Genomic DNA, 12,648 nt, shown 5'->3' on the forward strand with positions numbered 1-12,648 from the left:
TTTAGGGTTTAGGGTTTAGGGTTTAGAGTTTAAGGTTTAGGATTTAGAGTTTAGGGTTTACGGTTTAGAGTTGAGAAATGAAGTTTTGAGGATAAGATATCAAATTTTGAAAAATAAAAAAATTAAAATTTTCAAAGGATAAACTTAGAAAAATGCTATTTTGGTCTTTTTAGTTTTTGAGTGCTATTTTTGTGATATAAACTTAGAAAAGTGGTATTTTGGAGATTTGCACGTATAAAAATTCACAAATTATTATATTTTAGTTTCTTAAAAATATTTACATCTGCGCACGGGCGCGGATGAGTGATCTGGTGTAACAAATATAAGACGAGAGAAAGGTGTACCTGTTGGCGGTGATATTTAGATAGTGGGCTTATTTAGAAAGTACTGATTATATTGAGGGTTACTTTCACAAATAAAACTTCTTTTAATAAAATTACCATTCTTGGGTCCCAAAGTTTGACTTTCACACACGTTCTCTGAGAAAAATCGTTCAGAGTTTGAAAAATCGTGGGCTCGCTCGCTCTCGGAGCCGACCCGGAAAGTCTAGAAGAAGCGCCAAGTTTCCTTCTTTTTACTTTTCTCTTCATCACCACGTAAACCCTAGATTCTCCCCCCTTTTTCTTCGATCCAGAAGATCTTCAAAAATCAAACACACACACTAATCTTCTCCTCCTCTTTCGAGAATCTGTTTCGGAGTCTCTTACCTTCGAGTCAACCGTAATTTTCTTAATTTCCGTCGATCAAAATCGTGTTTTCAAACGCCATGTCTTTCTCCGATTCCGGATCCTACTCAAATGGCGGAGATCACAAGAGTTTCAGGCAAATCACCCGCGAGAGTGAGCTTCTTTTCCCCCTCTTTCTCTCTTACCAGTTATGTGTTTCCGACTGGCTTCTGGTGTTTGTGTTCTAGGGTTTCGTTTGAGAAATCGTGTGCGTTCTTAGGGGTTTATGGCTTTCGAATTAGGTCAACGTGATGAGAGTCAGATGTTGTTTCATGGTTTGTTTGTCGGATGCTTTGTTAAACTTAAATCAAGAACAAGCCGTGTGTCTATGGTAATCTTACAAAAGTTTTTCTGGTTTATAATGTATTTGTTGTCACTTTTGATCTCAGGATTACTGTATGAAATGCTTATGCCAGAGAAAAATGGGACCCCCATATCAGTTTGGAAGGTGATTTCTACACAAAAATTGCTTGAAACTTTACCTTCTATGGATGGGGTTTGTCAATTTTTCTTCTCATTTTATTGATTCCCTCAGCTTGGAAATATATTATGTATGTAGGTGCTTATTCTGGACAAGTTCACAGTGAAGGTTATGTCATCTGTTGCCAAAATGTCTGAGATCTCACAACAAGGCATTTCTTGTTAGTATATTATTTTGTTTTATTCTTCTTGGCTTTGCTTTCTCTGTCTGGATACTTTTTTTGATGTTTTTTTTTTTTCGTTTCGTTTTCTAGTGGCTGAGGTCATAACTAGACAGAGGCAACCTATGACTTCCTTTGATGCCATATACTTCATTCAACCGACCGAATCAAAGTAAAAGCTCTTTCATCTGAGACAGTTTCTAGCAGATGAAATTAGATATTCTGAAGCTTTTTCTTTGTTTTTCAGTGTCAATGCGTTTTTGTCTGATATGACTGGAAAATCACCGCTTTACAAAAAGTATGTGACCAAGTCCTTCCTATTTCACAACTTTTCAGTTATACCTATGGACTTACTTGTCCGAAATGATTTAACTGTTTTTGTTCAATGTTGCTTTAGGGCTTTCGTTTTCTTTAGCTCTCCTGTTTCGAGAAGCTTAGTTACTCTCATCAGGAAGGACATGAGAGCGATGAAACGAATTAGCGCATTGAAAGAGGTCGACTTTTATATGCCACCTCTACTTTTGTTCTCACTTTCCTTAGTAGTCACGTACAATCTCACAAAATAGTTAAGATTATGTAAATTTGATTTTCATTATATGCAGATGAACTTGGAGTACATTAGCATGGACATTCAGGTATCTTCAGTGTTTATAATCTTGATTTATTTCAGTCTCTTAGTTTGACAATTGTGATATTTGATAATGAGTTTCAGTCTTGAACTATCAACTTATTGGTTTCTTCTCTTGAGCCCAAACTTACACACAGCTTTAAAACAGCTTAGAACTGACTTGTCTACAGGAAAATGAATGTGTTTCAACAACATTTCCATTTTGTTTGTACATTGAAATCTGTTTATTAATTCCTTCTATGTATTGTCTTCGCAGGGGTTCGTTACGAATAACGAAAACGCTCTGGAAGATCTTTATAGCGACGAGGAGAACCATCAGAGAGCAGATTATTGCTTGAATGTGGTAGCTAAACGCATTGCTACAGTTTTGGCTTCACTAAAGGTACGAGGCACAAATCAAAACCTTCTTTGTTTGATTTAGGATGAATTTACTAAGACAATCCTATCTTTAAACTCTTTTGGTATACAGGAATACCCCTTTGTGCGCTACCGTGGAGCCAAAGCTCTTGATGCTACAACAATGACAACTTACCGAGAGTTGATTCCTACAAAGCTTGCTGCTGGTGTATGGAACTGTCTGGCAAGATACAAACAGACAATCGAAGATTTTCCTCAGACTGAAACATGTGAACTACTTATCCTGGATCGATCCATAGACCAGGTCTGGATCTTTACTGAGACAATTATCTTTTAGTTTTAACTTGAATAACCTTTTTGTGCTCTTCTTAGATCGCACCTCTCATTCATGAGTGGACATATGATGCAATGTGCCATGATTTGCTTAAGATGGAAGGAAATAAATATACATACGAGGTGACATTTTGATTTTGCGTTCAGATCTTATAAAATTTTGTTGGAGCTCATCACTACAGGATATGGTAATTTTGTCTTTTATTTCTTAGTGTATAGGTTCCGAGTAGAAGTGGTGGTGATCCTGAAATGAGAGAGGTTCTTTTAGATGAAGAAGATCCCATTTGGGTGGAGCTTCGTGATGTTCATATTGCAGATGTAATTCTCTTGCTATATTATCATGCCTCCTCTTTCTCAGACTTTTATGTTTCACATGTGGGTAATGTCATTTATGTGGATTTGTTTGGGAGTAATCTCTTCTTGTTTTTTTTGTTTAGGCAAGTGAAAGATTGCATGAGAAGATGACAAACTTCGTGTCGAAGAACAAAGCCGCGCAATTGAAACACAGTTCAAAGTATTTACCGGTTTGACTTTTTTTTTATCGATTCAAGTGATCCACTAGAACTATTCTGATTAATTTATTGACTTCTTGTATCCAGAGACTCTGGTGACATTTCATCAAAAGATTTGAAGAAGGTGGTTCACGCTTTGCCACAGTACAGTGAGCAAATTGACAAGCTCTCACTTCATGTAGAGGTCAGTTTTAAACTTATAACATAAACCATTGAAGAAAGTTTGACTAAATATCTTTATCTTGCACGTTGATTAGCTTAACGTGACAAGGTATCCCTTTTACTTTATAAAATAGACATGGTTAATGTCACTGCAGATTGCTAGAACAATTAACAGAACAATAATGGAGCAAGGTCTAAGAGAACTCGGGAAGCTAGAGCAGGACCTTGTTTTTGGGGATGCTGGAAGAAAAGACGTCATCAAATTCTTGAGCACCAACAATGTAAGCTTCTCTTTTTTTTCTTCTTCGTTTTAGTTTCAGACATCATAAGATTGTTGTGCTGAAAATGTTCAACATTTCCAGGTTATAAACCAAGAAAGCAAGCTACGGTTGATGATGATTCTTGCCGCAATCTACCCCAAGAAGTTTGAAGGTGAAAAGGGACGAAAGATGATGGAGGTATAAAACACTATTCCTCCCTCAAAAGGCTTGATGGAAGCTAAGGATGATTGATTATGATTTTTGAGCTTTTCTACATCTTTGATTAAATCCTTCAGCTAGCGAAATTGTCGGGGGATGACGTAGTAGCTGTGAACAATTTGAGATTACTTGGACCAGTACATACAGAATCTAAACGGAGCACAACAGGATCTTTCTCTCTCAAGTTTGATGTCCTTAAGGTACGTATTCTTCCTCATTCTTGTTTTCTTATCACAGTGTCTTAAGACTGAGATCTTACATGAAAATCTAATAACTGGAAACTTCTGATCCATGTGAATCAGAAGAAGCGAGCGGCTCGTAAAGACCGGGTTGGTGAAACTCAAACATGGCAACTGTCTCGTTTTTATCCAATCGTAGAGGTTCTAAATTTCATCTCTATTTCACTTTCAGCAGTGTTTGTTCAGACAGATACGGTAACATGTTTGGTTTCTTTCTCTTTTTTATTCAGGAACTTGTTGAGAAACTTAACAAAGGTCATTTGCCAAAGCAAGACTATCCTTGTATGAATGAACCAAAACCAACCTTTTATTCTGCCTCTCAGTCTCCATCAGCGAGTCCAGTATTGCCTCATTCAAGACGAACACCAACTTGGGCAAGGCGCCATCTTTCTGAGGATGGATATTTCAGGTAATTCCCATCTTTCTGACGATTCAAGTCCTTGTAAAGATCTTATTTGATGATAATGGTGCAATCAACATTGACTTTATTCACAATCTCTATGTGTGTTTCAGTGACTCAGTTCTAGGACGAGCATCTAGCGGATTCAAGAAAAAGGGGCAGAGGATTTTCGTCTTCATAGTAGGAGGAGCAACGAGATCTGAGGTATTGTGAATGCTTATTGACTGGTCTGAGGATTCATCAATTGCTTAACCAAATGGGATAATTAGTGATACATTTTTGGATTTGTTACAGCTAAGGGTTTGCCACAAACTTACGGAGAAGCTTGACAGAGAAGTTATCCTAGGCTCCTCCAGCTTCCTTGATCCCCAAACTTTCCTTACTGTATAAAGTCTTTCGCACCCCCAAATTTGTTCTATTCGTCTCTGTTTCATTAATGACTAACAATGTCTTTATGTTGTGTACAGAAAATGAAACAAATAAATGAAGAAGAGGAGATTTCACTGGATGATATCGACATCTAATCTCTTGTATTTGTTTTGGAGAGGTTTCTCCCCTTCTAGACAATAAATGAACCTTGTTCTATACATGATGTCTTCCTTATGTAAATAAACCTTGTTCTATACGCGTCATTCTTCCGTCCCGATTTATGTCAAATCGGTTTAAAAAATCGGATATCCGATTTTTTCCGCCTAGACCGCCTAAATGACCGCCTAGGCGGCCGCCTAATCTATTTTTTATTTTTTTTATTTTTTTTATTTTAAATAATATTTTTATTTGTTTATTTGATCTAAAATTTTATAAATATCATTTATATTCATAAGTTTGAATAAAATTACACTATATTAAGTTTATATATTCTATTTGTATGTTTTATACAATCTTAAACATGAAACTGTATTAATGTTATACACAATTAAAGATTAACATGTTTTATAACATAGTAAACCATCTAAATTCCGTCCTGCATAATTTCCGATTAATTTCCAATTTTCTTTTTAGGCGCTAGGCCCAACCCGACTAGCGCGTTCCCGAACAGGGAAATAAACACATTCTGTTTGTTTCCTTGGTTTGAAAACTGTAAAAGAAACTAATTGGTTGATTTTTTTTAACTCTGCCCGTGTGTTCAATAAAACAATAATGAGAAAACAAAAAGTAAATACGCCCACCGTGGGGCTCGAACCCACGACCACAAGGTTAAGAGCCTTGCGCTCTACCAACTGAGCTAGACGGGCTGCTTGTTTGGTTTGGTAACTTATGGTATTTTACTACTATCTACCACTGGTAACAAAGAAGAGACGTGAACAATGGTTTCTCAAAGACATTTTCATATTAAGAAGAACAAATAAGGCTTTGATGACATGAAATCTTCTTACCTCTTCATGACGAAACAATATTAAGTATAAACATATGCAAGAAAAGTCCCGCAAAACTTATACATCATGACCAACCAATGTCGGAAGCAGCTATTCAGCATATTTATTTTGTCGACAAAGGCCGGCCTAATAGCCCCTAAAATCTATAGAGATAAAACTTCACATAGGAGGTAGGGAGAGCTTCGATAGCCCCAAGATAAATCTAACAAGTTAGTTAGGATAGGAAAATGAAATAGCAAAGTTGGGGTAGCACCATATATACCATTGTTGAGTTGTGACAATGATAAAGAATTGAGAGTTTAGTGTTGAATGATTTTCTAAACATTAATGAAGAGAGCTATTCTTTATATTATTGGTATCATAACTTTTAGATAATAGAGTCATGGGACAAAACATTCCAACTCGCCCGAAGGAAATCACACACCACCATCGATCCCATGCCTCATGCTGAACGCAACTAACTACACGGTATGGGGCATGAAGATGAAAGTCTTGTTGAAAATATATAAGGTATGAGATACGACCAAACTCAGAACGAAGGAACCTGACGAAGACATTGTCGCAATAGGACTATTGTTTCAAGCTATCCCGGAGGCTCTTATTCTGCAAGCAGGCGAACAAGAAACTTCAAAAGTGATATCGGATATGATCAAAGCATGGCACCTAGGAGCTAATCACGTCAAAGAAGGACGTCTATAAACCCTTATGTACGATTTTGATAGAATCAAGATGAAAGATTCAGATACAATAGATAGCTTTGTGGGAAAGCTATAAGAGATTGCATCGAAGTCAGCTTATTTTGGAAAAACGATTGAGGAAAACAAGCTTTTGAAGAAATTTCTCAATAGTTTACCTATAAGCAAGTATATTCAAATCATAGCCTCTCTCGAGCAAGTTTTGGATTTAAATTCAACAGGTTTTTAAAGATATTATTGGAAGATTAAAAGCATATGAAGAAAGAATTCTTGATGAGGAGAATAGTGGAGACACACAAGGCAAGCTTTTATACTCAAATACATATAAACAAAACTTTACAACATCACGAGGGAGAAAATTCGCGGAAGAGGAGGCCAAGGATATAGAGGACGTGGAAGAGATAAATTCATCTCACAAGATATAGAACAACAAATCAAATCGATCAAAGTCAAGAAAAGTAGAAGAAGGATAGATCGACAACATTTTTTTTTATGTGAAAAAACTAACCACTTCGCATCCGTATGTCCTGATAGATGGTGATTCAGCATGTATTATACATTTTGGAACCAAGCCAATTTTGGAGCTGCTTTGTGATAATGGAACCAACCAACAAAAAGCATTAAGGCTGCGGATGCACTCGCCCAGCGAGAAAGTCCATGACCTTGCCGACAAAACAAAAGATACAAGAAGCAAATAAAACAGAGACAATAGAAGAAGCTAATACAGTGCTTTATATGCACAAAGTTGTATTCTTGGATGAAGAAAATCTAATACCAAAGAAATACGAAACAGAGGAAGGGGAAGAGATATTTCGTATCTAGATGATGGAGAAAACAATCATATGACTGGCAACTAATCTTACTTCTCGAAGCTGAACGGAAAAAATTAAAGGTAAGGTAAAATTTGGAGATGATTTGTACATTAATATAGAAGGTAAAGGATTAATCCTTTTTCTAGGCAAAACTGGTGAACAAAAACCAGTAACCAATATCTAATATATTCTTCATCTCAAGAGCAACATACTAAGTCTAGGACAAGCAACGGTTCATGATCCAAGCGTGAGACTCTTAGTAAAAGTCATACGATCATCAAATAGGATTTCCAAAATAAATCTAAAGTTTGGAAAGCCTATGTGCCTAAGCTCAAGACTTGAAGACGATACATAGAGGTGGCATGCAAGGTTCGAACATGAAAGTTTTAAAACAATTAAAACTATGTCCCAACAAGAGATGGTTCAAGCATTGCCCAAGATAAGTGATGAAGAAAGGTTATGTGAGTCATGCCTAGTTGGTAAACAAAAACGCCAAACTTTTACGAACTCAGAAACATTCTTCTAGACTTCACCATTCTGAATCGTTCCAATGAATGGAGAAGTCTATCACTCCTACTATTGTTCCATAATATATATTGTAGTAAAATCATTTGTGTAAGTAATCATATTTTGAAAAAAAGTAAAATAAATTTTCAAGATTTACCTTATTTCATTTAAATATTTTCCTTTGAACTTCATCTAAAATTTGGAGCCTATACTAAATTTCTTAATCATTACATCTACAAATTTATTGAAGACGACAAGGAATTGGCTCAACCTGATATCATCAAATCAAAATAAATAAAAGTGTATTTTTTCAATAAACTATTTTCATAATGTTTAGTTAGAGTAGCCAAAATATATATTTACCTTTATAGAACACAACGAACATACTCAGTGCAATAGCAACTACACCATGGTGCATACTCTGTTTTGAAATTACAGATGATGGTATGTTGTGTTGCTGATGAGCTGCTTTTCTGATTCCAACTCGTGATTCCCCATTCTCTCATCTAGGATAACAAATAGTTTAAATCCAAAATTCAAGAAACAAAAGAGAATAAAACGGCAAAACAGATGAATTTACGGAAGGAATACAAAAGAGTCTCCAGCAACCAATTTTTTTCTTTTGCAAACTCATTCCAATCAGATGTGAAAAGATGTCATTCTAGTGTACCTAGTTGGTTGTTTGTAACCAAAATATAGACCAGTAATTAAACTCACAAAATTTGATATGAAATAAAGATTAGTCACCTCTTAAAGTGTGTTTAAAATTCCATTCATGACCTTAAATATCTTTAGCAATTATCTCTTGACTTGAGGTTAGCAGACAATTATCTCTTTAAGGAGTTGTCTCGTATGGCATGTGATGTCTTTGTATCCCCATTACAATTGTATCTTCAGAGTCGTCTTTTAGTGCTGGAAGCCGGGTCCTTACCAAGTACAAAAGCATACTACCATCCAATGTACAAGCTCTCATATGTACAAGAAACTGGCTCCATGGGTTTAAACCGATGAGTAAGTCGACTTTGCTTGTTTATGTTATGTGAAATACTTGTTTGATATGTATTGAGTCTTCGAAGGTTTGTCCGTAACCCCAGTTTCTAGGAGCAACGTTGTAAGCTGTCACGGTTGATCTGTCACTAGTAGTCACGTCAGACTAGATCTCATCTTTTGTATCGAGTCTGATATGTATTGAGTCTGAAATGCCTAGGGGATGAATAAGCATTTGCTTGCTTGTATTGAGTCTTGTTTTGTATGATATGGTCATCTTGTATTGGTCTTGTTTTGTTAACATCAGTTCTTTTGACTTCTTGTTGATATGTTAGGTGATTCCAAAGATGAAGAGGAAGAGAATGAAGGTGAATGTGTCAGTGTGTGTGAACTTGTTTCTGTTATGTGAACTTGTTTCTGTTATGTGAACTTGTGAACTTGTGTGTTTTCACTTTTTAATGTTGTGTACTTGTGTGTTTTTTATAACTTTGAAACATGAAGTTTAAGTCTATGACATCTTTAAAATTAAAAACTTAAGAATCTTTGCATCTTCAAAACTGAAAGTTATGTTGTTTGCATTAAGTAGGCGTATGGGACCCGTGGACAGCCCAACAAATCATGGTCTTATTTGGTTATGGTCTCATTTGGACATAGTTCTATTTGGGTTTCGACCAAAAATGTCTAGCAAAAAAATGAAACTCATTCGAACACATCCAAATCCGCCCAACCCGCCCATTTGACATCTCTAGCAGACATATCCTAAAAACATTCCATACAAAATGGTATATAATGATTTGCAGTTTCAATTAATGTAAGCCAGAGTTAATACCAGTAGGGAAAGACCTTGAATGGCATGTCTTTTAAACAAAACAAAACCACCATTTTTATGGGTATCAAAACCACTTAACACTTAATGTTCTACATATTGTTCTCGTTTTTAGGAATAGGAATTTCAACTTCCTAAGAAAACAAAAGTTCATAAAATTATTTAAAAAGGAGATTGTAAGAAGAGCTACATTAAGTTATAAAATAAAGAAAATCTTATTTTGCTACTAACAAATATATCAAACAACAACTACCTCAAGTGCAGCAACAGAAGTCTCTAAAACTTTTTTTTTCTTTCACATGAATATCAGAAAGAGCAAAAGCTAAAGAATATTATTTCTTTTTGAATAAATGCTAAACTATATTCGTAAAAAAAAACATTTTCACATCAAATGTGCTGAAATTTAAGTTTTTTGAGTGGAGGTATCAGTACGTGCAATAATAACTTCGGTGAATGTTGCAGCCACTTCTTTGATGACATTATTAACATCAATGAGGGTAGGGACAAGTGAGCAATCCCGGATATAATTTAAATCTTAATTAGGCTGATCAAGGGAAAGGCATTTTGATTCTTTATGGAGTTTTTCTTGTGTTCACCTAGGCAATAACAATTTGACAATTCATATTCTATTTTTTAAAAGGTAAAAAATAAAAAATAGTATTATCTACCGAAAAATAATAGCCAATAAAAATTCGCCAATTATATTTTGTATATGAAAAAAAAAATCAGAAAAAGTATTAACTGTTGGAAAAAAAAAGAATTAGGCGTTGTTAACGCCGTCAGCAAAAGCTTAAACGCTAAGCCCTAAGCTTTAAACGCTAAGCCCTAAACCTAAACTCTAAGTCTTAAGCCCTAAACCCTAAGCGTTAACAACCTTAGATTTTAGGGTTTAAGGTTTACGGTTTAGCTTTTTGCTGATGATATTTAGGGTTTTGGATTTTGGAGAGGCTGTTAACAACGTAAAAAAAAATCTTTTATCCGGCAATCAATATTATTTATGAATTATTTTTTATAAATTAATATGACTTGGCAAATTTTATAACATCCTGAAGTGTAAGGTTTAAAGCTTAAAATTTAGGGTTTAGCTTTTTTCTAACAATGTTTAGGGTTTAAAGTTTAAGGGTTTAGAGTTTTGCTGACGGGGTTAACAGCGTCAAAATCTTTTTTTTCCAGCATCAAAATAATATATCATAAGTAAAATATGGCTTTGTGAATTTTTACGAGCTATAATATTATTTCTGATTTTTTACTTTTTCAAAAAAGTTATCAAATTATTATTGGTTAGAAGATAATATATTTCTGATAATATTATTTCTGATTTTTTTACCTTTTCCGGCAACAATATATTTTCTGATTCTTTATGGCCTAACTACTGCTCATCTCTCATACGTATTTGGAAACTAGGAATGTTCGGAAAACATCGAGAAATTGCCTTATTTATGCCACATTCTATGTAACAAAAGTTTTAGCTAATTCTACTTTACTAAAAGGAGAAAACCACCAAAATAACTTCTAACTTTAAAGAAAAAAATCAAAAAAACCTTGAACTTGAATTTGAGCAATTTAAATCTTCAGCTTTTTAATATTGGTCAATTTAAATTCACATTTATGTTGACTAGGTCATTTAAGCTACTCTAAAATCAACCGTTAATTATTATTAGTGAAAAAAATAAACTGTCGTTAACTCTTAAACTCGCTTAACTTAATACAAGACAATAAATAAAAAAGCTCCGTGAGCCCCAAATTAACTTATTAGAATGTTTGAGATCAAATATGTTCTTCTTTCTTAAATAAACCCAACGCAAAGTTACAACATGAGATAAAATGTGTTCTTCTCTTCTTAAATAAAGCCAAAGGTTGCAAGTGGATTGTTGATTTTTGGAATGTAATGACGTGGAATGCATTATTCAATTAATTCCAAAAAGAATTTACCATTTGACAAAAATAGAACGGAATATTCAGTCCATCAATTCCACGAAAAAATAGATAAATACAAAGAGAAATGATTCCAAAACAAATTTAGTTATGGAATGAATTTCGTTCCATTTTTTGATGTATTCCATTTCTATCATTTCATTTATTTCCATTCCATCAATTATTTATCGGCACTCTAAAAATTTCAGTCTCTCATTTAGAATCCATGCATCTTGGGATGCATAGCTTCTGGAGTGCTGAGAAAGGCTGCATCTCTGGCTTTTATAGAACATAACTTGTCCTGCATCTTTTAGGTGTTAATATTTTTGGTTCTTTCTGTAAGCTCAAGATTTGAAGCTTGGATCTCTTTGGTCAAACAGATGGGTTACACAAGTGCAATGGTGTGTGACATGATGCTGCGAAGTTAGTTGTGGAACAATAACATGTCAGATGCTCATTGGTCCGAGATATTGCTTTGGTGCAAAGCAAAGAAAATTTGGGTTTATCACAATATTTGTGATCAGAATATTGTTGGAGACGTACATAACTAGATTGCGTTGGGTAGATTTAGGTAAGACGTTTTATTGAGAAAAGCTTGAGCAAGAGGGTTGTTCTTGTCAAGCTAGCTAAGGTGAGTGACTTGCGTAGTTCATCTCGACCTTTGTGTGTTTGAGAGTTTAGAAATTGGTCTGTCTCTACTCGTGTGTGACTGAGAGTAAATCAGATTAAACAGATCTAGGAGGATTGTTTAAAAGGTTTCTAATATACAAGAATAAAGTTCTTGAATTCTCTCGTGTGTTCCTTATTCGGGTTGTCTCTGATCTTTCATTTGGTATCAGAGCATGAAACCTCTGTGGTATCATTTACTACTAACAGGTTGTGTTCCTGCGGATTTCATGGACAACATGAAGGAACTTGTGACATTGCAAAAGCCTATCATACTTGATGGAAGCAACTTTGGCCACTGGAAAGCAAGGATGCAACATCTAATTCGAGGAATTAATGAGGATGCTTGGACTGCGGTTGAAGAAGGTTGATCTGCACCCACTGTTCTC

General features: G+C 35.0%; 1 protein-coding gene and 1 non-coding gene across 3 annotated transcripts; one reads left to right on the forward strand and one right to left on the reverse strand.

The window, feature by feature from the left end:
• Nucleotides 1–449: 449 nt before the first annotated feature.
• On the forward strand, nt 450–5,119 carry LOC106416514 (protein transport Sec1b-like). Of its 2 annotated transcripts, none has more exons than XM_048768326.1 (21): nt 450–839; nt 1,115–1,173; nt 1,285–1,366; nt 1,460–1,538; nt 1,614–1,664; nt 1,764–1,860; nt 1,969–2,001; nt 2,251–2,376; nt 2,464–2,655; nt 2,724–2,807; nt 2,904–3,002; nt 3,122–3,198; nt 3,284–3,380; nt 3,514–3,639; nt 3,721–3,816; nt 3,915–4,037; nt 4,143–4,217; nt 4,307–4,485; nt 4,590–4,680; nt 4,771–4,860; nt 4,944–5,119. In XM_048768326.1, exons 1-21 carry the CDS (start codon nt 767–769, stop codon nt 4,998–5,000), a joined length of 1,986 nt encoding a protein of 661 aa, XP_048624283.1. In that variant the 5' UTR covers nt 450–766; the 3' UTR covers nt 5,001–5,119. The 2 variants fall into 2 exon arrangements, with proteins under 2 accessions (XP_048624283.1, XP_013712882.1); XM_013857428.3 differs by having other exon boundaries at nt 454–839; nt 4,140–4,217.
• Nucleotides 5,120–5,638: 519 nt separating this feature from the next.
• TRNAK-CUU lies at nt 5,639–5,711 on the reverse strand. The gene has a single exon. It is a non-coding gene; the product is annotated as a tRNA-Lys (tRNA).
• Nucleotides 5,712–12,648: the final 6,937 nt, after the last annotated feature.

This window comes from Brassica napus, chromosome C9, assembly GCF_020379485.1.
Source record: "Brassica napus cultivar Da-Ae chromosome C9, Da-Ae, whole genome shotgun sequence".
Classification (NCBI taxonomy): domain Eukaryota; kingdom Viridiplantae; phylum Streptophyta; class Magnoliopsida; order Brassicales; family Brassicaceae; genus Brassica; species Brassica napus.

Excerpts from the sequence above, each read along its gene's own strand:
- LOC106416514 (XM_013857428.3), top strand. The coding sequence starts at position 767 with ATGTCTTTCTCCGATTCCGGATCCTACTCAAATGGCGGAGATCACAAG. Across the intron at positions 2,002-2,250 it reads ACATTAGCATGGACATTCAG|GGGTTCGTTACGAATAACGA; the intron begins GTATCTTCAGTG and ends TTGTCTTCGCAG. Across the intron at positions 4,486-4,589 it reads TCTGAGGATGGATATTTCAG|TGACTCAGTTCTAGGACGAG; the intron begins GTAATTCCCATC and ends TGTGTGTTTCAG.